At 41.3% G+C, this 27,420-nt stretch overlaps 3 protein-coding genes across 5 annotated transcripts in view; 1 reads left to right on the top strand and 2 right to left on the bottom strand.

Annotated features, from left to right (window-relative positions):
- Nucleotides 1-300: 300 nt before the first annotated feature.
- On the bottom strand, nucleotides 301-7,926 carry il12rb1 (interleukin 12 receptor subunit beta 1). 2 transcript variants are annotated; one of them, XM_062394702.1, is made up of 15 exons: nucleotides 7,787-7,926; nucleotides 7,072-7,195; nucleotides 6,651-6,802; nucleotides 5,848-5,990; nucleotides 5,733-5,754; nucleotides 4,935-5,057; nucleotides 4,129-4,205; nucleotides 3,776-4,010; nucleotides 3,539-3,679; nucleotides 3,149-3,256; nucleotides 2,617-2,772; nucleotides 2,297-2,452; nucleotides 2,120-2,189; nucleotides 1,569-1,641; nucleotides 301-1,044 (listed from the first exon to the last, which is right to left on the bottom strand). In XM_062394702.1, exons 1-15 carry the CDS (start codon nucleotides 7,857-7,859, stop codon nucleotides 718-720), a joined length of 1,980 nt encoding a protein of 659 aa, XP_062250686.1. In that variant the 5' UTR covers nucleotides 7,860-7,926; the 3' UTR covers nucleotides 301-717. The 2 variants fall into 2 exon arrangements, with proteins under 2 accessions (XP_062250686.1, XP_062250685.1); XM_062394701.1 differs by having other exon boundaries at nucleotides 5,733-5,990.
- Nucleotides 7,927-11,483: 3,557 nt separating this feature from the next.
- Nucleotides 11,484-16,125, bottom strand: LOC133961256 (uncharacterized). Of its 2 annotated transcripts, XM_062396326.1 has the most exons (5): nucleotides 15,857-16,125; nucleotides 14,324-14,647; nucleotides 13,644-13,784; nucleotides 12,243-12,286; nucleotides 11,484-12,156 (listed from the first exon to the last, which is right to left on the bottom strand). In XM_062396326.1, the coding sequence occupies exons 1-5, from the start codon at nucleotides 15,924-15,926 to the stop codon at nucleotides 12,004-12,006; spliced, it is 732 nt and encodes a 243-aa protein (XP_062252310.1). In that variant the 5' UTR covers nucleotides 15,927-16,125; the 3' UTR covers nucleotides 11,484-12,003. The 2 variants fall into 2 exon arrangements, with proteins under 2 accessions (XP_062252310.1, XP_062252309.1); XM_062396325.1 differs by lacking the exon at nucleotides 15,857-16,125 and having other exon boundaries at nucleotides 14,324-15,833.
- A 5,338-nt stretch (nucleotides 16,126-21,463) lies between these two features.
- mast3b (microtubule associated serine/threonine kinase 3b) overlaps nucleotides 21,464-27,420 on the top strand; it is a 36,794-nt gene continuing 30,837 nt past the window's right edge. The window contains exons 1-2 of the mRNA XM_062395785.1: nucleotides 21,464-21,799; nucleotides 24,659-24,748. Coding sequence (XP_062251769.1) covers nucleotides 21,753-21,799; nucleotides 24,659-24,748 — 137 coding nt within the window. The 5' untranslated portion in view covers nucleotides 21,464-21,752. The remainder of the gene's footprint in view (nucleotides 21,800-24,658; nucleotides 24,749-27,420) is intronic.

Genomic DNA, 27,420 nt, shown 5'->3' with positions numbered 1-27,420 from the left:
AACACAGGAACCAGTTTTTCTGCTGAGAACATGCGAGTCGGTCGTCACTTATAATAAATCACCCTGACATGCTCTAGTTGGAAACCCACAGGGCCCTCTCTGGTTATGACTAATCTAAGTTTATTCACCTTGCATAACGCACTTTTTGTAAAGGCCATGGTCTCTCTGTCCTGACCACTTCCTGTCACAGGATTACCTCTTCAAAGAATCACTTTGTGCGTCACTCAGCCCTCACACGCAGTGCTTCTTCACCTTGTGTTTCGTTTTACACTGACAATGGGACACAGTCTTTACAGTGAATAATAATAATAAAACATTTTATTTGGATGCCCCTTTCACATCGCTCATGGTCACCTTACAAGGCAGAGATGAAAACAGAACAAACAAAGAGGGTTTCTGTCATTGTAGCCGATTTATGCTCAAATGTGTGTTTTCAAGTAAGTTCGGTTTTTAGTTAGTTATTTAATTCTACAGAACAACAGAGTAAAGGTCTGAACAAGACCTTAACACAAAAATTGTTTATTGACAATCTGCAGGGACAAAGTCTGTGTGTGGTCCACTCTGCTGCAAAATACTATTCAAAAATACACAAACGTGAAACAGGAAAACCGATACCTGCTACAGGAAAGATCAAGTACTTTAAATGAAAAGATACAACTTTCAAAACAAACTTCATTAATCCAGTATAGGTGAACAAATATGTAAAAGATTTAATCTTTAAGGTGAATCTGTCTTTAGATCGAAGACCAAACCATTCCTGTATATCAGCAGGGCGATCTCGCTTTCCACCTGCTCCAGATCGGTTAGTTCTTTGACTCTGGACCTCTTCTGCTGCCCATCTGTTGAGCCCTCCCTCTCATCACCGCTCCCCTCTGACACCCTCGAATCCCCCTCCCTCTCATTCTCCACATCCTCGTCGCTCCCAGCGTCCCACTCTCCTCGGAGGCCGGTGGTTTCCTCTGCTTCCTGAGGGACAGTCTTGTGCTCTGGGTGCAGCTGCAGCAGTATCAGGTCGTGCACCTCCTCTTTCCCCTCCAGCATCTCCTGATGTAGGTCACGTTAAAACATGACAGTAAGACTCAGGGGTGAGAACTCAACATGCTGTGCTGAGCTATTGGATTCTTAAACTGTAAATCAATGGAAGAGGTTTTGGTTTCTTGCTCGGGAATCACGCTCATGTCTCAGAAAATCAAGTAAAGCGTAGAAGAATTTCACTTTACTCAACTTGTGCCTGTAATTGATTGTAACTTGTCATGATGTAAAGATCAAGATACGCTTGAGTTAAGTTTTCATCAGCTGTATCATAGAAAAGGGGAATTACATTGTCTTCAATGAGGTGAGTTTTTTTTTAATCACAATCTATGGTGACACTTCCTCTGAGTAGTTATACAGTGTTCTGTACATAGACTGCACTGATTTACTGAACACACTGTTTACTACGTCTGAGGGAGTTAGTTCTGCGGTTTGATTAAATCATAATTTTTAAATGTGAAAGCTAAGCCGCCATGTTTTCAGAAAGAGCTAAAACTTTGACACAAGCAGTTCTGCAGCCTGTGTGTGGGATTTACCTGACCATGGTGATTGGGTGAGAAATCTGGAATAACAGGCTTCGGCACAGGAGGAAAGATCTTGTTTTGGATTCTGAGCATCAGAGCAGAGAAGAAACAGTTAAGAATAGATCAATTCAGGGGGAACTAGAACTCTCAGTGGAGCATATACCTCCTCCAAGGCCCGCAAGTTCTATTTAAGTCATTCGAGCTGCACCAAATTTCACTCACTTTCATCAACATCCATGAATTGTTTACCCAGGGAGGGTAAACTGTGAAAATGATAAACTATCACAACTTTGGGAAAAAACAAAGGGAGAAAACAAAATCCTGTATTTGTTGTTATTGTTACTGTGTCACTGAAGAGTTTCACCACAAAAGTAAAAAACGATGAAATTGAGGAAGTCTTGGATAATCACAGACATTTTCACTTTATCCTGTTACTGATAAATAATAATAAAAAAAAAAACTTAAATTCGCCTTCCGTACAAAGCGAGTTCACACTGTAGTTCATTTGACTGTTCATATTACACACCAAAGTGTGGAGTCTTTAAAGTATGGAGGTGGCCTACCTCTTCAAGATGACGGTGCACATTGTCGAGATGAAGAAGAACCCGATCAGCAGGCCCAAACTCAACCACACTAATTCGGGTGGAGCAGAAGGAGGACAGGGAAAATTAGTTTGCATCCGCGTGTGGAAAAACTGCAAATCTGCTTCAACGAGGGAGCTGGTTCTGTAGGGCGGATACCATTCACATGTTTCTCCTGCAGCGTGTTAATGGTGACTGTGGCTGCGGGTCCTGCTCCCGCTCGGGTCACTACGGCCAGGCTGACATTGTATTTTGTTCCCGGTGTCAATTTTTCCAGACTGAATTTTCTCAATGAGGCTGATATGTTGTGGCACTCTGGTGAAACAAGAGGTTGAGAAATATCACAGTTAAATTCACATAGCCGGTGTCATTTGGAGAATTATTCGTGAAAGTTTGTCATTTCAAAGTTCAAAAGTTGTACACAAATAATTCATCTGTGAAAAACCCTTTAAAGAAACTGCTTCAGATGATGATCACACCTCTCCCCTCGTCCCGCGAACCCAATTTCCCACTGCACAGGCTGTAGTGGGTGAGGAAACCTCGCTGGTCCTTAGAGGGGATCGCTTTCCAGGAGAGGTTCGCAGAATTGTGCGTTTGACCAAAAACAGTGATGTCCTGAGGTTCTCTGAGCGGTGCTGAGGAGGAGAAGACAGAAGGGTTAAGTGACTTCTCTCTCATCTTGCGGTACAGGAGACATGTTCTATCACTGAGATGCACCGATTGGGGTCATCTCCTCAACAACCATCTCGTTACTGGGTTCCACAGGAAGTCTGTCTCGTCTTTAACCTCCTTCCAAAAAGACCCATTGTCTGTGCTTTAACAGCATTTACCTTTTTCAAAGCATTGAGTAACCTCTTAAAACCTAATTTACCTGACAATTGGCATCAGTATGTTATTTTGCGACTTTTTTAGTTTGGTCCATGTCCCATCTACTAACATGCAGGAGGTGTGGTTTATGACTGACACTGCAGCCAACCATCATGAAGGGAAATCTAACTCAAAGACACACACCTCCCTCTTTCTGGTAGTAGTGGCAGGTCTTAACTGTCCGCGGCTTCCCATCGTCACAGATGTGTTCAAAGTAAAGGTAGCCAACGAAATCCTCTAACTCTGCTGCGCCTGGATGTGAAACAGGAAGTGTGTGGATCAGGTGTAAGGCACAGAACATGTTTCCAGTGAAAGTGTGACACAACAAGAGAAAAGTATAAGTGGTATTTCTACACAGTGGAAAGTCCCCTGAGTTTAAACAATTTTTTTTTGCATTGTGACCTATTTTTCAGTGAAATAATGCAAAAACGTTCTTTAGAATGCATGTTTTGCAATTGTCATTAGTTGGTACACTACACAGAACCCTCTGCAGTCGGGTGTCAAAGTTAAAGTTGTGTGATTTAAAGTACTCACTCTTTGTTTCTTTCTCCCTTCCTGGTTTTGTCTTTCTTTGTAAAGTTTTCGCAAGTTCTGGCTTCAAACCTCCATCTGGAAGCTCGTACCATTGCTTGCAAGTTTTCTTATTCAATTTATCATCCACCATTTTGTCACAAACTGTCGGGGGAAAGAAAGAGGGAAAGAACATCCTCCAGTGAAAATCTGCTTAATAATGAATACTTTGATATTTGAAACACACACACTTGGGCCTACTTTCTAAATCCGCAGTAGGTTCGGCTGGCACATGAACGGTTGCACAAGGAGAAGACCCTGCTGCGTTTCTGGCTGTGACATGGATGTCGACGGGAGAGTATGCCACGTTAATGGTGTATTTATTTGTTTTGAGGTGTTGTCTCCTCTTCTCTATCCTCGCACAAGGACATCCCTGAGAAGACTGTGTGTCATTCAGTTGGTAGCTCACTCCTGCTGCTGCTGCGTGGGACCTCAGCTGAAGTGAAACACAAAGTGAAGACAAAACCCCCGAATGATCAAAACAGTAAGTAGTCATTTTAAAATGGTCGAACAAGAGGATGCTCTGGTGTCGTTTTTTTCTGTAACTGGTTTACCTTCCAAGTCAGCGTCACCTCTCTCGTGCCGTTCAAACGTTTGGTTGTCACCTTGACTTCAGGCGCTTGTGACAGTTCTGCAATAAAAAGAAAACAGAAATCAGAAATTCAGTTTCATTTTCACAACTAAACACTTTTTGGAACGCACAATATAACTTCAGCCACGAGGTTCTCGGAATCGAATCATTCTAAATGACCCAGTTTGATGGTGACGTGAAGCAGCGTGGGATTATGGGAAATGCGGATGAAAATCGACCTGACCCTACTCCAGTGTATTGAAGTTTTAATAATGTTATGCAAACAAAACGCTAAATAATCGTGAGACAAACAGACGCTGAGTGGCTAGCAGCGCTTTTCTCCTACATCACACAGCAAACACAAAGTCAACAAAATTAGCTTGAGTCATTTTCTGTCATTTTACTGAAGAATTGTTGCATCGTATATGTTAAGACATCTCAGCAATCCATCCGTTCATAGTTTTCACTCTCCACAGGTAGAGAAGAGGCCCCTGCCTGAACGCCATGGAATTAAAACCTCAGAGATGTAAAATGACGGAAGGTGTCGGGGTGAAGGTGGTGACACATATCTAATCGCACCTGAAACAGTCTGGGGATTTCATGCTCCTCACTGTGTCCCTTTGTGATTCATGTTTTTGAATTGATTTGACTCCTCTATTTCATCTAGAGCCGCTTCATGATGACTGATCCCTCATTTTTTCTCGTGTCGAACTATCACCAACTAATTATTTCAAAGCACGATAATGCATTTCAGTCCAAAAAAAGACCAAGGAGATAACATGGGTTCACCTGCAGGAACTTTCACCCATGGAGACCAGTTGCTCCACAGCGGGCTTTTGACCTGAGTGGACCGTTGTCTGATCTGAACCAAGTGAGTTGAATGCTGCGAGAGATTCGCAACGGTCACCTGGTCTGTGCACATAAAAAACAAAAGGAGACATTTTAAATTTCCTAATATAAAGTCCTCATATCTAATAAATGACAAAACGACTCTGATCTGCTACCTCACAGTGTTCGGTGGTCCAAGGTTAGTCACGAGGGTGTTAAAGCAACACTATGACATTTTGTAGCTTTAAAATAAAACCTTCAAAACTAGCTTGACTTGGAATAAGGAGAATGGTTCCTCTTTCATTCCCACTTTTCAGCCTAAGCGTCTGTTCTCCCTCTATGTAACTTTGGCGAGTGGGTACGATCTCCGGTGAGAAGTGTGGAACTGACAGAGAGTCGCAGCTTCAACTGCCAGGATGAGGTTCAGCAAGTCAAAGAGGAATGTTGAACTGTTGATCAGTTAAAGAGTTGGAAATCATTCAAACTGTTTTTATCTCCAATGTTCAGCGAGGAAACTTATAATAATGGTACACCTCGACAAGACTCTTCTGCCTGAAGATACGATACTATCCACCATTGCAGTTATTCTCGGCCTGTGTTTTTTTCTACATGAATACAACTTTGTGCTTGTAATTGATCATCCATGTCGTGTTCTAGTTCCTTTCTACATCTAGTAAATCACCCACAGAAAACATGAAATAACACTGATCTAACATTTCATTCAGAAGACGCTGATCACAAGGACATGCAGGCACTTACCTGTGTTGATTCTGGTAAATGTCTGTAACAACATTGAAGGAAAACTGGTTATATAGAAAAGCAAAAAATCAAAATGAGCAAATAGATTTGGTGACGAAACACAAATGCACCTTACTTCTTTCCGCAAATCTGCGGAGTGTCCATCTCCTCGCAACCAGACCTCGGTCTCAGCTGGATGCTTCTCTGGAGCCTCCCACATTAAGCTGAGGCTGCTATTTGACCAGGACATGGAAATATCTTGTGGTGCATCATACTTTACTGTTGAGGAGAAGCGGAAAAAATAAGTTTTATATGTCATAGGATTTAAAACACACTATATTTTGTATTATTTACAATTTTCCCTCCTCTTTTTACAAAGTATTATGAACTCTCAAAATAATGAGCACTACCTTAAAACATCAATTCATATCCATTATTTGGAAACCATTACATCCAATAATCATTGGTCTATTCCAGGTCCAATGTTCTGGTCCAAACCACAAATTCAAGATGAAATCTCTTTTCTGGATACAGTTTTCACTGAATGAGCAAACGTATCCCATGCATCTTGGTATTTTATTTTGCTGCTGATGCGATTAAATGTCAGAACTCCTAAAGCTTTCCCTTCATTCAGAGTCCGGTCTTCCTCTCTCTGTAGATTGTTTGTCAGGACTTCTCTTTTCTGTGTGTGTGATTTCTGTGGCTGCACGTCTCCTGCAGTCGCCTGCCATTTCATGGGGACAGGCAGGCCACCTGCCAATGCTAGGAACTATAGGAACTTTCAATTTACAAGAACAATGACTTTCATCTTAACACGGGTGTCAACAATTCTGTCACGAATCGGATGTAGAGATTAACAATTTCAGAGGATATTGGAGAATGAGGCCAAAGGTGTAACTCTCCCATTCTGCAAGATGAAATCAGAGAATAACCAGTTACCTATGTCATTGAGCACCACAGACCTCCTGGGCGATGAGCAGCTGGAGTTGCCTACATGGGCTTCCACCCAAATGAAAACCTCTCGGCGTCGGATCAGCTTTTCCTCAGGGATCTTAAGCCAGGTCTTGTTAAAGACCTCAAACTTGGTTTTACTGCGGATAAATATTTACGTATGAGTGGTAAAAGTGGCAACAACTGAAAGTCATCATCACTTGACTGGAGGTTTATAATTAGCAGACTTGACACTTCTACACTACTATTTCTAAATTTACATATTTGACACATTAACCTAAAATCTAGTCAGACTCATGCAGTGTCTTAGGGAACTTTGCAATAAAGATTTTAAAGTCAAGTGAGAAGTTAAAGTAAGACTTAAAGGGGAAATCACCATGTGTAAATTGTCAGTTGAAGGGATACTCACTTAAAGTAAAGGGTGAACGTCACAATGCCATCAGTTCGGTTAATGCTCCATTCACAATTGTAAACCGATTCGTCAGCATTTTTCTTGAAGCACTCCAGACTTGTAGGAGCTTCACATGCAGACCCTTCAGAGAAACAGGCGTCTTTAAAATGATCAAATTCACATAAACCTACTTTTCTACCTATTTTAACTGAAGAAATAAATAAGTATTTTCTTCAGAGGTAAACAAGCACCAATAACCAACCAGCAGCAGCAGGGTTCTCATTTTATATAACCTTTTGTTTATTGTTATTCCACTTTCAAATATGCCTCTCCTTGTCAATTTGTTGTTTTACTGCAAAGCACTTGAAAATGCATTATATATTAAGTCAGTGTTGCCATTCTGAAGAGTGTAAAGTTACATGGTGAAATACAAATGCCTCCAATCTATAAAGGAATCATTTGACAGTGTGTACAGTAGCAGGTAGTGGAAACTACAGGCTGACACCTGAGAAAAGCTGCACAATGCCGTGCATCTGTTAGTGGAAACTACATGATGTTGATAGACCAACATTTTGTGGCTGATGTACTAGTTTAACTGCGGAAGCCTAGTATCATGCATCATCTATTGACATATGTCTAATATGTGTTTGATATTAAAAGTGAACGATAAACCAGATTAATAATAAGTAGTGAAAAAGTAAAAAAAGTAAAGATATATTTCATATTCCTTTACCTTTGCTTACTGTTGTAAGGAAGATAAACACAAAATATCCACATAGCGAACTCCAGTTTCTCAAAGTTTCCATGAAGTGTAGAGGAAGGTAGAAAGAGAAGATCCTCCTCCGGTGCCTGAGAGCTGATTGTCTGCCTTCACGTTACTGTTTCTTCTCTAGAAATGTCACAGCGGTTTCAAGTTCATGTTTAAGTACGTTGCAGCAAAACCACAGAGTCGGGGTGGGGTGGGGGTGGGGGGGATGTGACGGGGGATGCTTTCGGCACAGACACAACAACCGTTCTGAAGGTGACTGAGCTTTGAAGTCCCACTCTCATTTTTTATTTATTTTTTATTTTCCGCCAACAATTGCTTTGAGTCTTCATCAAGACTAGAAAAGCAGTCAGTAGAAAGTCCTAAGAAACCAACTTTAAATCCTCTAGATCGAGATTCTTATTTGACTGAAGCATTACTGTCGTGTTTTCCAGCATCGACCCAACATCAAGAATAATATAGAAACAAACCATCCTGTACCACATGGTTAACAATGGATGTAACGGATACATTAGAGATTTTCATGGAACGGTTAATTCAGATATTTCTGCATGCGAGGATCCCATAATCTCTCATTTTGTGTAACTCTATACAAATATAGGATAAATGCTTTTAATCTGTTGCATATCGTGATACACCACTCAACTGTGATGTCTAAAAGCCAACACCTCCCGGCGTGTGTTGTGGTTTTCATCCACTTCATCTTACATCCTCATTTCCCCCCCCCCCCCCCAAATTCCCATATATGCAAGTGACAGTTTCATACTGAGATCACTTGCACTTTCATTTTGTAAAGGTGACTGCTGTTCAGATTTACAAGAATTCACGTATGATAAAACTGACCCAGTAAGATGTGCTCACATCTGCACGTTTGAAGCCTAGACTTATTTGAACTTGTTAAAGTACAGATTTTCATTGGTAATTCAAAAATATTTCAAAAAACAATCAGTGTTATTGGGACACTTTCCACACTTTAAGCTCTTTGATTTCTCAACATTATTATTCAACAGCCAATAGAGAGCCTTTCGTTGTGGTGCACCTCTGCATCATCAACTGAAAGTGTAAGGCAGATTTTCTAAGCAGTATATTGTAGAAGTTCAAAATATAAAAGTAAAATGGAAAACAAACAGAAAGATATAGCATTTCCTGATTTAGTGATATTTTGTGACACCCTTAATTTTATTTTATTTTCACTTCTCAATGTCGCCTAAAATGTATTTCATTGCTGTGCCGGTAAATAAATAAGAATGGAATCTTGTTTTTCCACTTATCTAAATCTCTTTTCGTTCTTTACTTTAAAAGCCTGTAATGGGTCTATGGTTCACTCTGTTGGATGTTGTACCATATTTTGTCCAACAGATGGCAGCACAGAGCCACTGGGAATCCTTACTTCAGAGTTTCTGACTCAGAATGATCACAAATCAGCTTCAGGAAACTAGAGCTTAGAGAAACGAGTCTTTTAGATATATACTCAGGTTTCTGATGGACATTAACAAGTGACCGTCTTCATACAGATGTCCACTTGTATAATTCATGATTCAAATAATGTCAATTTCATCGTTTTACCTTTTGGTTGGTGCAGCTATTTAATAGGATTAATGGTCTTTAACTGATCCAGGTCATTTGGACCCAGCATGGTCAGCCAGGTATACACAGGCTGTGGAAAGACTCCACTGTAGAAATACTATATATGTTTTTATAGTAATACTGTGCTGAATAAAATATTAGTGTGACAGATGGCCTTGGTTTCATGTTATTACAAATACTTTTATCTTTTGCAGAAGTCAGCTCCTCAGTTTTTTTGATTCAAGCCTTTAAATTACATAAGCACATGTCTATACACTTGAAGGCCTACAGATGGCGCTCTCTCATTTAGTTCCATCATCTTTCCTGCATCGGCACAGAGAAAAAAACAGCTCAGTTGCTATTGGCTGGATGTTGTATTGCTATTAATGCAGGATATGTGTGTGCGTGTTTGTGTGTGTGTGTGTCTTGAAGTGTCTTAGTGAGCTCTCTCTTTAAAGGAAATTACAAATAATATAAAGGAAACAATAACTAATAATAAAAAAAATTATAATGTACATTTTTTCTTCTGAGACATCTTTTCATTCAGAACATGTACCGCTGCTGTTTCTGCTGATGTCAAGTGGAAACAGGATCAACCTCACGCCTGCAGGGTCACACACCAACACAACACAGGTTACAACCACAGTCTATGCTTTCGACCCAGATCTGGGTTCACTTAACATTTTACGAATCTCAGTTATGATGACAAATAGAAAAGTTTCACGTGGCTTTTGTAGAAACGGAAAAGGAAAAGTTAACTGGGTCACAATTCCAATCATGGTTTCACAAGTAGTTTATGAAAAGAGTGTAGAGAGGTGACGTGTGGGCGGAAGAGTCCAAGAAGAATCAAGACAAAGAAGTTTCTCCACAGATCAATGTGGGGGGTTTGCAGGATGATCACAGGGATAAGATTTTAAGATATATTTGGTCCTGAAAACTGAACAAAAACAAACCACAGAGACAATCTCACTGTAATTTAATCCTAAATATTTAACAGAAAGCTATTGAGATCGATTTATGCTATTCCAACTATGACCAAGCTTGAAAACAGCCTGATGATGTGAACTCTCTAATCCATTTTAAATTTATTCATATTGGGGATTCAAAAACAACACAAACTCGAAGCACTTGTCACCTCATGACACCAAATCTAAACAATCAACATGTGTAACCTCAAGAGAGGTCCTATCATGGCAGACCACATTCTTTTCTGTCATCACGTCCATTTAGCTTGCCTGCTTCTCCATACAGATAATTAACTGGCTTGCAAACTTTCAATTAACTTTGTCATTCTACAGAGATAATCCTTCCTTTTTTTATTGAGCGTTTTCCCCACTGTGTCTTTGAATGCAGCCTCTGAAGGACGCAGCCCCTGAATTGAGACAGGGACACAGAGACAGTCAAAATCTGCATATATTTTCATAACCTGCATCTTGTTTTGTCAAAGCCGGCATTTGAATGTTGCTGGAAGGATGCTGGAGCTCGGCTTGGGGAAATGTGAGGTTTTGGTTTGTTTATGAGAAACTCTGGTGCTGTGTGTGGGTGTTACGCTGTGCAAAGTGTCTGCTTCTTATTTGTTTGGGACATTGCAACAAGCTGAGTTTATGGCTGCAAACATGCTCACTAACAGAAGTGAATGACGTCAGGTTTGAATTGATGCTTGGAATCATTGTTTTTCTCTGAAAAAGGAGGCAGAGATTAAAAATCTCTCCCAGAAAAATACCATGTGTTTTTTTTTAATTTGTTATTTATTATCACTGAACAGAATGGTGTTCTGCATGATCAGATACGGGTTTTCTGCACATTCTGCTGCATATTAATGACCACACAGTGAGGTTCTCGGATGAGGAATTCCCCAGGTAGTAAACCAACCCCGTCTGGAACTTTTTACTTTATCAATTTCCATTATCAAAAGACTAATAATAAATGAAAGAGAAAGTATTGGCATTTCCAGGGATCAGCCTCGTCTGCATGCCTGGGCTGTAACAAACTCATTTAATCAATATTTCCATGAAATAAAACTGACGATGAATTTGTTTCGGTGGAAATGGTTGAACCCAAAATAGGAAAAAATTTAATAAAAGTTCAGTCAGACAACTCACGCTTGAAATGTTTATTGCAGTAGAACATAGTTAGTGTTTAGCGTCCAGGCTTCAACTTCATCACTCCCCCAGATATGATTACACAGACATAATGGGACTGACGAGCAAATATTTATAACCCCCCCTTGTTGAGCTGCTGGGGGGGGTTGGGGGGAGGGGCTGAATCAACTGGCAGCGATAGGTGACACAGCAGCAGCAGCGGGGGGGTGGACAAGCGAAGGGAGTGATGGGAAATCACTTTGCAGCTTTAACAGGCCGCCAAACCAGGAAGGAGGATTGTGGAGAATTAGGCAAATGACACAATTTGGAGAAGTTCACAAGCTCAACTTGACTAAAAAAAAAAAAATGAAATTTGGCTTAAATAAAATGGAACAAAACAAACTCTTCCCACCTTCCCAGACAAAGCGCCATTGTTTTGTAATTTATTGCGATAACAGCTTTTGGCTTACAAAGAGTCATCAGACGAGCCTGATACTCAGACTAAGAGACACCAGCGGGTTTACATTCATCTGTGCGTCACATTCGTCTCTTCTCGGTGAGATAGCTGACAGCGGCGTACTCTGTATCATTGGGCTTCGTGTCCAAAGCTGCCGGAGGTCTTTTGGCAAAGTCCAGGACGCTGTAGATTAGTGAGGGCGGAGGCCCGGTGCTGGACCCAGCAACTGTTTCCTAAAAACACAAGTAAAGTAAAGCTGGAATGGTTCTGCACAAATATTCACTCTGACTTGTTAGTGGGAAACAAGCCCAGTTCTTACCTGCACTGTGGAATTAGAGTTTTGTTGTGGTTGTTGTTGTTTCTCTGTATAAGAAGAAAACGCGAGAGATGGGAAAACATCAGCATCAGAATCATCTTTAATATTAAAGCCTCCATATTAATAGATGGGACATGGACCAAACTGATAACTCACAGTTACATACATTTTTTTGCAGTAACAAGTGAATTTCTCCATTGTGGGATAAATGTAAATGTCAAATTATACAGAACGTTATGAAATCAAGCCAATAAGCTTAAGCTTTGGTTCAAGAATGTGAAATTAAATGTATTTTTCTGTTATAGTTTGATCAAGTCTGCCTTACCAGAATTCAGAATCAGGCTTTTATTGGCCAAGTATATACGTTCACATACAGGACATTGACTCATATACAAGCACACCTTTCACAGAAGCGTGTCAAGAACACCCTCCTTTATTATATGACAGTGCGTGGTTGCGGTGCAGAAGAGCGCTTGGTTATCTCCACTATCTGTGAGTTTGCTGATGTGTGATATTTGTTGTTTCAGCCGAGCGCTTATCGGCCCGTAGGCGACGTGCTCTCTGTAGCACGACACGACACAGTCAGCAAAAGCCTGCATTTGTATACACGTCCGGGAAACTCATCAAATGTGGTTCTGCGGTCACAGGGACTTCAGATCAGATATTTCCAAGTCATAATGCTCCTTCTCAAACTAGGCAGTGAACACATTTTTCTATTGTCTTCTTTTTCTTTTTCAAGTTTTTCTCCTCCTCACATCCTTCAGTGATAGTAGACACTTTTACATGTGCCTGCTCTGAGGAAGAAACGGTGAATCACCCCCTGAATTAGAAGGTTGTGAAACTGCAATTTAGTGTGTATCTTTTTCTGAGCATCTAACCACACAAATGCACATATTTTCCACTGTACGATCATTGTTTTTTAGTTTTAAGATAAGACTCATTGTAGCCCTGGGTTGTAACTATTTCTATCTGCACTCAAAAGTAATTATGCCTTATGTGTTTAAATAATATATTATGTTGAGTCAGTGTGAACAAATGATTTAAATAAAAAGTATATACATGAATATATACATTAAATAATGTCAACTATTGTCAACTATTAATTTAATCCAATCACTATTTAATATATATATAGTCACCGTTTTAGGTATAATTATTTTTGGTAAGTAGTTTCATGAGTATAACAGAAACACAACCTTGTATTGTATCATGTCAAACATTAACACTATTTTTCCCGACACTTATGTACAACATGAGATTAGGTTCACAAATATCAATCAATATCAAGAGTGCTATTCTGACAAAGCACAATATCCCAGAGAACTATGATATAATCAGTTATGTCAGACAAGTAAGACAAACACAAATGAGACGATTCTATTCGGATGGTGAGCAGTAAGCTACCTTTGGTTCTCACCACAAACCAGATCAGCAGTGGAAGTGCTGCAGCCAGCAGCACGACAGGAGCCAGAAGGACGGGGATGAGGTGAAGGGACAAGGGACCGGGACTTCCTGCGTTTGTTATGTTAATCGGCTGAGGAGAAACTGTGGGAGTTGAAGGGAAATCATGAAAATACATGCTCATGTCTTTGTGTAGACATAGAATATCTTTTTAATGTCTACAGCAAACGGTGCAGTGACAAATTAATGCCACAATTTAACTGTAAATCCTTTTTTAGATGACTTACAAAGTGATCCGTAGAGAAAGACTTTCACAGTAATGAAAGTAAATGTTCAGTTCATTGGTTTTGGTCTTTTTTTTGCCATAGTGTGACCATGCTTATTCTTTACAAGATATAATGGCATGATCTGGTCAGTCATTGTAGGTTCGGGAAAATGTTCACCTGTGTTATGGGACATTTCCTTCTGTTGACATATGGTGATGGGTAACTGTGCAAACTACAGAAAATGTGAATGAGGCTGTTAATCTGAAATAATTGTAAATGTAGGTAATGTCTGATTTTGAATATGCATTATTAATATAAGTAGTAGTATTATTTCAATCACAGACTGACAGTGTCCTCCTCCTCATATTGATCTATATTGGTGTCATTTCTTGTGAGATAATGCTACGGTCATTTTACCTTCGACGCTTCTGTTCCCATCTTGGACGCACAGCTGCACCTCCTTACTGTTTCTGGTTCTCGAGTCAACGAACAACGAGGCCCAATAAAATCCACTGTCATTCTGTTTCAGTTTTTTTATGTGGTACCAAACAGAATGGTTTTGGTTAAAGACAAAAACACCCCCTCCTAAGTTGCCTTTGTGCCCTAGGTGCTCTGCAATCTTTTTATGGTCTTTTTTGTAAACTGCTAAATGACTGCGCTCATTAATGACAGCGTCATTAAATTCAAAACGGAAGGTGACGCTGCTGCCCAGGGTCCCGTTCAACTTTCCTTGACTGGGGCCTGTGTGAGGACAAAACCAGAGATGAGTGTGAGTGGGTGGACGCAGGGAACAGGAGCTATACTTTCTGTGAAGGCGAAAGCAACTTAAAAAACTAGTAAACCACAGTCGCAGAACCCGGACTGTGTGGCTGTTGCTCTCTGACTGTCTGACTTCTGTTGGCTTTACCAACGCTTCATTGCACGTACAACACTCTGTGCCACAGAACAACATCCGAAAGCCACTGTTAGCTTTGGCTAAAACTAAAAGTATTGAGTGACTTTGTTTTTTCCCTCATCAAAATGTCCACTTTCCTGAAGAACATCTGAATTACTCAGTTTGATATCAACATGTCTGAATGAGGAAGCAGCTGAATTCATCACGATAGAGCTTAAAGGTTTTTGTTAAAAAATCTAAACGTATCTAATATGAATATTGGCTGGATGTACAGACGGCTTCTGTAGCTAAACAGAGATAAATCTCATCTCTACGACTTTTCACCCATAAATGATTTGATTGGAAAATCCTTTCCCTCGAACTCCTCTGAGGAGCAGCTCAAACTATCAGTTGCCATGGTTTGGTGACTCAGCCTGGAAATATTGAAACCCTTTATCCTCTTACTAGTGTCAATGTGTTTATACCGCATGTGAGGACATAGGCCATCGGTGTCAGTTTGTTCTGTTTAACAAGGTTATTCAGTAGTAGTAGACTCTGTCTGAAAACTAACAATAAAACCTTTTCTGGACACGTTTTTGTGTGGATAGCATTGGCCAATGTGTTTGTGTGATGTTACAAGCAATGTCTCAAAAGGCATTAATGGAAATAATGGTCAGTTCCTGAAACATCTTCCATCAACTCCAACCAAGTCCAGTTCCCCTTCACTCAACCCCTCTCAAATCACAAGATAAAAGTTCCCTCAAAGTAAAACTCAGATTTATCTCAAACACAAAAATGTAATAGTTTTATTAAGCTCACTGCTTACACATTATTGTATATTTACATTGCATGCACATAATTTTAATTATAATATTAGTTTTTAGCAGTAGCAAAATAACAGACATTGTTCAAAAGACTATGCAAAAACAATATATTAGTGGAATGATAACCTGTGTTTTCAAAACAGGCACTATAGTTTTTAATAGAATAAAGAAATACAACAATAGGGTTTGAAAAAACAGTCAAAATGGTGATAAACGTTCACACAGTAAAACATCAGTGATGAAGGAGCTTACCGCTGAACACAATGAGAGCCGTGGCGAGCAGAACTAACCCGATTGGCTTCCTGACGATGTTGTCGACCATGGTGGAAGAAATACTTCGCTGACTGGCCCGCTGAGGTGGCCCTCGAGTCTTTGGTCTTACAGATTTAGTATTTTAGTGTCGGTCGGATCCCTTCGATTATTCAGCTAGATAGTGTGCGTCTGTCTGTCAGGAGGAAACTGTCGACAGGAACCTGCAAGATCACAGATTTATACCCACAGCATCAGAGGCGCCACCTGTAACGGAAGACTTAAAAGAAGTTCAGGGACATGAGGGGCAGACCGTGGAGAAATCGGTCGAGGAGCCTTCACCCACATGCCGTTTGAAAATTCAGGAAGTGAGAATAGTTTCCTTCATATTTTGAGATAAAGTTTTACCAACAGAAAGAAATCGTCTGACTCAGCATTCAGCAGACATGGGATTTTATGTGTCCTGATATAAAGCTTGTATATACTTTTGTTAGTTTTTTCCCCAAATTCAAGCTGGTGAGTTGTAGCCGTTCTTGCTGTTCACCAGTTCAGTCAAACAGCTGTATCCTGTTTTGTCTTAAAAGGAAACTTAAAACTGCACAAGAAAGCCCCATGTTTCTATTTTTAGATAGAGTTTTGGTTTTGCCTTCATCTTTGAGAATCAGCCATGGGAACATGATTTTATTAGTGTTCATCGAAGTCAAGTCAGGTTAAACTTAACGATAACGAGATTTTCTTTTTAATAACATAAATTCCACAAGGTGCTTTAACATTGATTTCATATAAAGATGGACGACACGTCTCCATCTCCACCACTATCTATAAATTAAGTAAAAAATACCAGAATATTAACATTTGGAGCCAGAGTCAGACCTGTAGCGATCATGTGATAAAGCCGATAGCACCGAGAAACAGTCTCAGCTGTCAATTATGATGGTTCGCCTTGGTTTTTTTGTCGCATTAAATAACTTATTAAAACCAAACTTACTAGAAGAATCTTTGTGCTACGAACAACCCAAAAACCATCTTTGAGAAATATATATTTGACTTGGTAGTTTGGTTCATGTCCCATCTGCGAACATGGAGGAGACATATTTTATTACCTATACTGCAACCAGCCACCAGGTGGCGATTGAGTCTTGTGTTTTAATTCTTATTTCAATGAGTTTCTTCATAAACTGTGTGACTCAGGATGTTGATTTTAATATCAGCAAAACATAACACACAGATTCTTACACATTTTTTTGTGTTCAACAAAAATAAACAGCCCAAAGTAAATACTCAAAATATTAACTTCAGTTATTACTATGCTAATAAAGATATTTGTATACTGGTAAAAAAAATGCACATAATACACAGACCCACACACATACACACTACAACACTTTAACCACACCAGAGGAAGTTGGTGTATAAGTTAAGGATGAAAGCAGTTTGCAGCTCGGGGGGGATTTTGTTTGTTGGATGTTTGGTTTCAGTGGTTAACGGAGGTGGTCATTCGCTCGCAGCTCCTGTTCTCAGTCTTCCCCCAGAGAAACCCACCAGACAGTGCAGAGGAAGACCCCGTATCCAGAAGCCTTACAGCAGATGACTCAAGGAATCACCTGCTGTAAATCACAGCTAGACGTCTGGACTCGAATGTGTTTCCAAATAGAACAAACATCTGCTGTTTACCTGAAAACCCTAAGACACTAATGAATCCTCAGTTCTGTAAAATCTCGTGGTTACCTTACACAACTGGCAACAAGATGACACAAAGAGACACAAAATAACCACAAAAACAAAAATGACCACACAGTCAACTCGTAGATTACATTCAATAGAGATGATGTGAGTGTTCATTGGTGTATTTCCACGGCATCTTGTGGACTGAACCGTGCAAAGCCTCGGACACGTGACACACACGCACCTCCATGTCTTGTTCTCCCTCACACTCACACAAACACGCTGATACACACACACTCACCCTGTGGTGTTATTTTCATTTCCTGTGTCACAGTTTAGTATAGAACGACTTCCTCTGTGTCTGTGTATACAAACTGTGTTACACTGTATATACGGTTGTCATCCTTTCGTTTATATTATTTTTTTGTTAACTTGCAACAGGCTGGCATTCTGTGCTTTGGTCATTGTCAATGAAGAAATAAACCAAGGCCTCAGAAACCAGACATTTGTGTGTGTGTGTGTGTGTGTGTGTGTGTGTGTTTGTGTGTGCGGGTGTGGAGAACAACATGCTTTCATGCACAGGTGACGGGGTCGTCTGTGGAAGACAATGGCTATGACACGTTGCTGCACTGTCTGTGTGTTACAGGTACCTGTTCTCTATACACTGTTTCCACATGGTGAGAGTTATCAGCTCACTGAGCTGTTGCCGACACGCACTGTGCACAGTCTGAGTTTCCATTCCCCTGCCTCCTCTGCTCCTCTCCATCCGTGCAGCAGCAGCACCGACCGAAACACAACCACATATTTCTCACGTTTTCCTTTCTGACAGGGACTTTTGGATGTGTGTGTGAGTCTCTTATTTACTGTGATGCAGCACACACACACACATTTTTTACCATGTCCTTCCCCAGCTTTTTCTTTTTGTATCAGAGGTAAGGTGTTTACACTTTGCAACCATTTGCCGAGATCTCCGCGGTTGCACTGTGATTCACTTTTTATGTTGTTTTTTTTTCAACTCACAGCAGAGGAGACAAAACAGAAGCGTGATGGAAAGTTAAACACCGTCCTGCTGGCTGGTGCTGGACTGAATCTGCCGTTTGCCGATGCGTTGAAACGACGCCTAGGCCGACGCCTCATCTTACCCGGCAGAGATCGAAGGAAGAACACGAGGCCCGATGTGAAGGGAAGAGCAGGAAAGCCCCCCCGGTTGCCATGGCAACTGAGACACCGACTCTCCTCTTTAAAAGCTGCTCCAGCAAAACAATTACCGAGCAATCAGGAGCGGGAATCCCCCCGAGGAGGCCGTGCACTCCTACAGGATTGATTATGACTTTCTGTGCATTGGTTCACTACCACAGTGCAGTTGTTAACAAAATCTGAAAAAAACACTCCGATATTTGATATAACAGATATTCACCAGGACAATGGCTCCGAGACGATGAATGTGTTTCTCAATAATGAGAAATATATATTTGTAATAATTTTGGTGAGCAAAAGACGCCTTAGAGAAATAAAAAAATAACACCATGCAAATCACTATTACTGCAACCACTACCGAGGTGTGTAAGTGTGTGTGTGTTTATAAAACCCTACTGGTTGATAGTTGTTGTACTTGTGTCGGCCTAATGTTCATAGCAACCAGGCAAACCATCACAAGCTCCCTAGAAACCGGGAAGACACTCTACTGGTGCCAGTTGCCATTGGAGATGCAGGCATTCCATAGAAACCAAGCTGAGGTGCAAACACACACACACACACACATGAAGAAAACACACACAGCTCATGGACTGGATTGGTGACAAATTGACTTTCAAGTATGCAATTATCATATACCACACACACACACACACACACACGAACAAAGGCTTACCCTGCAGTATAAGTAGGCTGCAAGAGAATTGACTTTCAAGCACGCACTTACAAACCCACACAAGCCACCACACACAAACACATTCCTACACGTGCATGGGAAGTCTACCTTCAAGCGTGCCGCACAAATGTGTCAAAGCCACATGTCTGCACGTGCTGGCACATTCTCCTGCTTACTGTGTAGATGCTCCTGTAGGTGCGATAAACATGGTGCACTCACCCACCCACACACACGCGGTCATGTCTCCATGCCTTTTAGTGGACATTTGTGTAACCCTTTTAACCCAAACCTCATCGTACAAGCTTCAATCATTTTCTCACCTTGAAATGTAATGATATGGAGACCTGCTCGTTGCCCCCCCTCGAGGAAGAGGATGTGTGTGTATGATGGGAATGTGTCAACAGATTCAGGGCCCAAAAAACACGGTTAATACTTAACTCAGGGAGGACAGTCATTGGCCTAGAGCATCCCCTCAAAACTTATCTTAACCTCAACCACACAGCAACTGGTCTAGTCCCACCGAGTTGATTTCAACACTCTCTGAGGGTTTACATGGCTCCACACTTTCCAGAGTTAAACTGACATTTTCAAATTAGGTTAAACATTTACCACTATGCCAGAGCTCTTAGACTTACAACACTGCAGTGAATTTCTTGGTCGTAGGCTGCGGGCAAAGAGTCACAAGAGTTAACGGAACACTTGTAAGATTTAAAACTGTTCAAGTTCTAATGAGAACACGGCAGCTTATTGTTCATAATCATCCCAAAAATCTGAGACACACACAGATTTAGCTCCCAACATCATGAGTAATATCTGGAGCCCATACAAACACACACACACAAACACACAAACACACACACACACACACACACACACGCACACACACACACACACACACACACACACACACACACACACACACACACTCACACACAAACTAGCCCATTACCCTAACCTTAACCAGCTAATCTAAATGCCAAACCCTAAAACCAAGTCTGAAAGGTCCATTGTGTAAAATTTAGGTGAACAGGATCTATGGGTAGAAGTTGAATACAAAATAATCTGTGTGTGTTTCATCTCAATTGTAATGTTATGCACAACAATAACAATAAACAGTCGCGGGCAATGAAATGCTTGAGTCACAGGCTCTCTTCTAGCAATGCTCAAATAAATACAACCAAAAATAAAATAAAATGGAAATAGTATAAAATAGAATAAAATACAATATCAACATTTTTAAATATAAAAAATAAAATATATATAAATATACATATTTACAGATGAAGAGAAAAATGAAGCAATAATAGTGCAATTTGTGCATTAGTGCAATTATGAAAATAAGCAAATATGCCACGGTGCTGGTTTGGTGGTGTTATTTCCTCACTACGGAGGCTGCCATGTTTTGTGTAGTCCTCCAGACTAGATAAACTATACACCTTTGGAGTTTCTATGACAACTGAAGTCTTCCACAGGTTTGCGCTCATGGTTGGAGGTGTGTGTGTGTGTGGGGGGGGGGGGGGGGGGGGTACTCAGCTGCAACGTGCAACTTCACCCACTAGATGTCACTAAATCCTACACACCGAACACAGTGAGAAACGCATCAAGTGTGGCAGCTGTCACCGGTGGAGGTAGAGGTATTCCCCAGCCTCATCACCACCAGCAGCAGCCTGCTCACTCCTCGCCTGCTGTTTCTGTTCCAGTGCGCACAGAGAGAGAGAGAGAGAGAGAGAGAGAGAGACTGGAATCCATTAGCAAGAAGCACGAGAAACACACCGCGAACTTACATTCTCACGTCGTGACACGAGCAGGGGAGAATAAACACGCAAATCACCAGGAACAACAATCAATGCCTCGACCAGGCTTCTTCACACGCGTAATTGGGATCACATCTCCGCTCCAACCCCCCCTCTTCCCAGTCCTCACCCAAACTCACCTCTACTCACTGTCACCCCCCCCCCCCTCTCCCTCCCTCCCTCTCTTCCCACCAGTCACATGGAGGTTGGCGGTGACCCGTCGCTCCCCTCCAGTTCCGTGGCAGTCGCTGTTCAGTGCGCGTTGGGGACGGACGAGGAGCGGAGCGCGCAGAACCGCAGGGGCGCGTCATTGTTATTATTTATGTCTTTACGTATATGACTTGTTTATTGTAGCGGTGTTTATTCCATTTAGGGGATAGTAAACAAAAAGACGACCCCCCGGAATCTGCTGAAGCCGCCGGTAAAGGATACGCACACGCAGCCGGTGGAACGGGTTATTTTTAGCCACCCACCGCGGCGATGAGCGGCTCGGATCCGGCTGTGAGAGGAGCGGTGCAGCGCTGATCGGAGCCCCCGCCGCCCGACAGCCGGGTGCGTGTGTTCGGGGAGAATGAAGTCCAGGCGAGACAAGCTGAAGATCCCCTCTCTGACTCTGGAGTAAGTTGGACTGTTTATTTTTTTTTTTATAATCCTCTGCAGCAGATGTGAACGCGCAGGCTGCCATGTGAGACTGTTGTTTGGTAAAGTTGAGTTGTTTATGTGGCCATGTTTAAGCCTCCTGTCTCTTTTTTAATAATCATTCATAGTCCAAAGCCACTGTCATCTATTCAATCTTTGATAGCAGAGCTGCCAACTGATGGAGAAGCCAATAATCCCTCAGGTTGGTGACATTCGAGGCTTCATTGTCTATAGCCACCAGTCTCACTTTACTCTTCCATGTAGGTGTCTGGCCAGAAGCCTGTTGCTTGACAATTGTCATGTTTTCCTGCCTATTCATCTGTAAACACTGATTGCAGACTCCAGCTGCCATGGCCTTGAGCTGCAACTGTGTTTGCACAATTCACTGGTTCAACTTGTCAAAACCAAACAACAGGAAACTTGAGGACTTTGAGTACATTTGAGTTTAAGGCTAAAAAAAAAATAAGCAGCTTTACAGAGATTTTCCAGACTCTAATCAAAACAAACGTCGCACTTCTATAGTGCAGCCTCATGCATCAGTGGGAATACTGTCGTGTTGATGATGTGTTGTGTTCTTCCAGCCCTTTTGTCTTATCGCTCCACGATTCCTGCATGAATCACATGCACACCCTCACAAAACAAACACACACAAATGCCTTTCACTCTTTAAAGGAGCATTTGTTTTTATTATAAATGCTCATTTCTGATTCTAGTCTCCACCAAACGAAGTGGCTTCAGTTTTTTATCCGCCCACTCATCAAGGTCCTGGAGGGAATGATTTTTTTTTTTTTTTGCTGGGGAGGGAGGGGGGGAAGTACCTGCTGCCCACTATAGAAGCTGATCCATAAGGCGTAGGAGCTCCCCGCTCACATCTCCATCCTCTGATCCATCCATCTGCCTCCACCGTGGATCATCTCAGCAGAGCATGCACTTGTTTTCATTTCAAGGCGTTTGTTTGCTCCTGCACCGAGATACAGAGGAGGGTTCAGGTTAAGACTCAGCCAGCAGGGACTGGTTCATGGGCTCACTGGTGGCTGTGGATGGATGCATCGCTTCAGACGCTCATTTGTCTCAACTCAACCTGTGATGTTTAGCTTTCTGGATTGACTCTTAAACCAGCAGCAGAGACAAATTGATAAGCATACCACAATGTTGTTAAGACACAGCCTTATTTATTGCAGATGATTATTGCTCATGTGCATAAACCTCAGAAAATGTGCTCTGAACATGAGAGCAAATGTCCTATTTTTAAGTCTAAGCCCTTTTTTATTTTATGGACAATATGAAGGGCAGTAATATGCATTGACATGATTGTTATTTTCGCAATAAAGACAATCCTGCTGCCATTTCGCTATCTCAGGGCTGTGGAGCTGCCGTCTTGGTCTCTGTGAATGACCTTAACATCGGAGCGATTCACAAACTCAGTGTGAATGTCACCAGTGAGTGAGTCTGAGATTTTATACTTGGTTCACACTAGTGGACAACAGTGCTCTGTGAGGGGCTGTCAGAATAAAAATGTAAAATGGAAATGACGACAGGACAATAACTCACTCGAGCAACACATGGGGAGGGGGGGAGGGGGGGGCTCTGTGTTGTGAGGAATCTGAAATTCAACGTATACCGGGCTGCATGTGTTGTGTAATTATGAGTCCACACCACTTAACGTGGAGCCTCTGGTCAAGGGATGGTTCTTCCCTACCATCCTCCCTGCATTACTATGACAACACGTTCATTAGTGTGTGTTTGGCACTGAGATGCCTCGACAGCGCTGAGACAATAGCAGCACTGTGGTGTACCCACAAGGCACAGCTTACAGTTGAGCAGGAGAATCAATAGGTAACCGCTCCAGTGCTGGGTCAGCGTCACAGATGCAGACCTCAGGATGGCTGAGCGTGCAGGTTGGAATGCAACCAAAGAATGTGTGAAGATGAGAGATGGTAGAACTATGTATTAAAAAAAGTAAAGGTTCAGGATATTGTGTGTACAGGAAAACAAATGTTTGTATTATATTGAGGACAAAGAGTGTCGTAGAACTAGTATATGATAGTTATGACCAATTACTTTACAGATTAATCGATTCATTTATAAATAAATCGACTAAGTTACAGTTGAAGTAATCACAATTAAAAGGGGATTATAAAAGTAATTTATAAATATTAATAATACAAATATTAATAAGTGGGTTTAAAAGGCAATATAAAAACAGTGAATAAGAAGACATTTATGAATTTATAAATAAACTAACTGGAGTAGTAAATTCTGTTAAGAATAACTTATCCGTCCTTTTAAGGAGTGTTTTCCTACCTCTGTTTTTTCTTTTCTTTTTTTTATTATTATTTCTGTGACACTCCCTGTCCTCCATAAAAGTGTGTTTTTCCTTCATCAATCAAATAATTAAAGAATATCGACGTTGTTGGCTTTCTTATGAAGTCAAGCTCATGTCAACAGAGCATGTGGTCACATGACAGAGGCTGCAGTCATTATTAGGTGTTCATTTAACTGGTGCTGGATGACAACACGTCCTGCCTGGTATGTTGACCCCTAGCTGTCAGCTTCCTGTGGTGTACAAGCTCAAGAGAGTGTATATGTTCCCCCATTAGGTTGCATCCAAACCTCCCTGAATCAACAGCACGAACAGAAGAGAGGCGTCAGTAGCATCCCCCCCGCCGACAGACGCCAAGTGTCTGTCACCATCAGCTGGGGGACGTCGTCCAATGAGGGGGCAGACATCGACCTCTTACCCGCGACAATAGCTTTCCTGCCGACTGCTGACAGACGCTGACACGCTGAGGTGCTGAGTCATGGCACTAATTCATGTGTGCATTTCTTTCCTTGCAGTTTGTCCCCCACTTGCCAGAGCCCCACCCTCCTGAGCCCGTGCAGCCCCTGCAGCCCCTGCAGCCCCTTACAGACCCTTCATCCCTGGAGGTAAGACCAACAGGTCATGCACAGAGAAAAGCAACATCATTCAGCCAGTTCAACACAAAACCAATAAGCAGCTCATCCACACAATAGGTGTCATTTGTAGACAAAGCTTGATTATTCCTCTTTTACCATAGAGCGCCACAAAAACTCTTCAGATATCCAGAGTGTTGCACCGCGCAACAAGTCCTTTCATTAGCACGTACATGGGCCTCAATGTCCCCCAAAGATTGCATAATACACTGAAGTATATCAACACTTCAGCGCCCATATATTATAGTGTAGTGTTCAGTCTTGGTTTAAAAGTGCAAATATATATAACTGTGGTCTTTGTTTGTCAAAATGAGAGTAGCTCTCAGTGGAATCCAAACCCCCAACAAGGCACAACAGTCCCCTTCAATTCAATCAAGCTGCACCACTTTGACATTCAAAGTTCAGTCGTGGAAACAGTAGGAGACAAATATCCTCACCACGAGATCTGGTTAGCGGCTGTTCTGCTGTCGTTTTAGGTTCAGGGTTTGTTTTCAGGTTTGGGTTTTTATTTCATGTTTGAAATAAATATATCTAAATAAGCAAGCAAGTGAGGAAAAGGCAAAGCAAACAAGTGACTTTGAACAGCAACTGTTCAATCGTCAGTATATTTCCTGAGTGTCTTATCCATTGACAGATAGTTGTGTTCTCAAATGGGAAATAACTGCAGAGAAAAAAGGAGATACACAGTAAGTCAGCGTTGTACTTTTGCATATGAAGGTGCGTCTGTATGACCAGTGAAGACCGATCATGTATTAGTTGTCTCTAAGTCTATGTTGGTTGCCTGGCGACGGCGCTGGGAGCTGTGGAGGAAGGCAGCACAGAGGCGGCAGCATCCAGCATGTCTCTGGATGTGTGAGCAGCGCGAGGCTGTCGCCGTGCAGTAATGAATCCCATTTGTCTCCCTTTGACAAATGAGCAAATGTTCACTTGGAATAAACTTTGCTGTCTTAACGAGACGCAGTGTTCACACGGCAGTTATCATCGTGCCGCGGTACAGCAGGTCGCACGTTTGCTGGCATCAGTCCCTACAGCATTCGAGGACCCCCCCCCCCCCCCCCCCCCCCTTACACACACACAGACACACATGCCACCACCCTGTTGTTTCACCAGCCAGGAAACAAGCTTATCCTCTTGCATCAAATTCTGTCTTTGCATGCAAGTAAATTGCTTCACTGCGTCAGCCTCCTGGTTTGTGTCTTCAACATGGAACAGGATTCATGTTAAGTGCATGATATATTTTGTCATTTTATCAGTACGACACCTTCACTGTGTTAGGCAGCAGCTTTGAAACAAATGCAAAAATCCTGCAATAATGCAAAGTACAGACAAAAAAAAACAGAGAAAGAGAGCAGAGAATCAAGCACTTACAACACTGCTGGTGGAAACGTGATATTGGTGACCTCTAGAGTTAGAAGTGCCAGAGGGTAAGAAGACTCCATGTGATATTTCATATTTGAGGCCGAGCTTCCTTGAGGCACAAACAAGTCTCACTGGGGCGCGGTCAGGTTTAGATTTCTCGTAGACCAAAGCTACAAGTCGATCTAGACTAAGGTGGATTTTTTCCGCTCAGGAAATCTGTGTGTTCTTGGAGAATCAAAATGTTTATCTGTGTATCTGGAAAAAAACAACAATGAGTTTTGTTCAGCAAACATTTGATAAAATCGACACAATTGAATGTTAGATAGAAGAATAAGGCTTATAATAAAAAATAAAACTCATCAAATGTGAGAAGTAAAGGATTTTACAGTCAATCCATTAACATTGGATCACATGATTATCATCAAAGAAGTTATGATAATCATAAAAACCGAATAAACAGTTCTCCTCCCAATGCAAACACATCATGTGACCTATAAACAGGAACTGGTAGAGAGCATAACGTGTTACTTTTGTTTTAAATATTGTTTTAATGTAATGGTGCCAATTCCAAAGGTGAGAGACTTGATCACAAGAATGTTCCCTTTGAAACTTATACATAATGACCTCTGCATGAAATAACTGGATCTTTATCAGATGTTTCCATAACAACCAACCATCCAATACAGTTCTATCTATAATATGAAAAAACCTTTTGACCCAGACTGACCCAAACCCTAACCACACGTTGAATAAACTATTAACCCTAACCCTAACCCTAACCACTTAATATAGTTTTATGTATTTTAATATTTATTAACTTATTTATTAACTGTTGCTGTGATTTATTGTCAACAACTATCATTTTAACGGGCCACAACTTTTTTACCTAACTTCCAGGGAGATCTAAGCCTGTGCCTGTGGTATTTTAGAACCTTCCCTCATTTGATAATTTTATCCACTTTATTATTAATTTATTCTTCTAATGGTGGCAACAACTTAATAATAGTTTTAATGAGGGAATATTTAAATGTCTTTAACCCTCATTCAGACTGTTGTGTTTTATCCCCAATCTAACCCTAACCAGTGCAGAAGTGAAACTGTTTTATATCATAAAAATAGACATTGAAAATAATGTGAATCCAAATAGATAAAAAATAAACGTTCTTTAGATTTTTTCTTTCAAAGATCCAGCGTTCACTGTGAACCATGCATAATGTTTACCACGTAAAATACGAAATGTAAACACATACGTGCTGGGTTCTCATCCACAGGAGGTGGTATATGCA

Source organism: Platichthys flesus, chromosome 9 (genome assembly GCF_949316205.1).
Source record: "Platichthys flesus chromosome 9, fPlaFle2.1, whole genome shotgun sequence".
Lineage (NCBI taxonomy): Eukaryota > Metazoa > Chordata > Actinopteri > Pleuronectiformes > Pleuronectidae > Platichthys > Platichthys flesus.
This window is presented reverse-complemented; position numbering and strand designations above follow the sequence as displayed.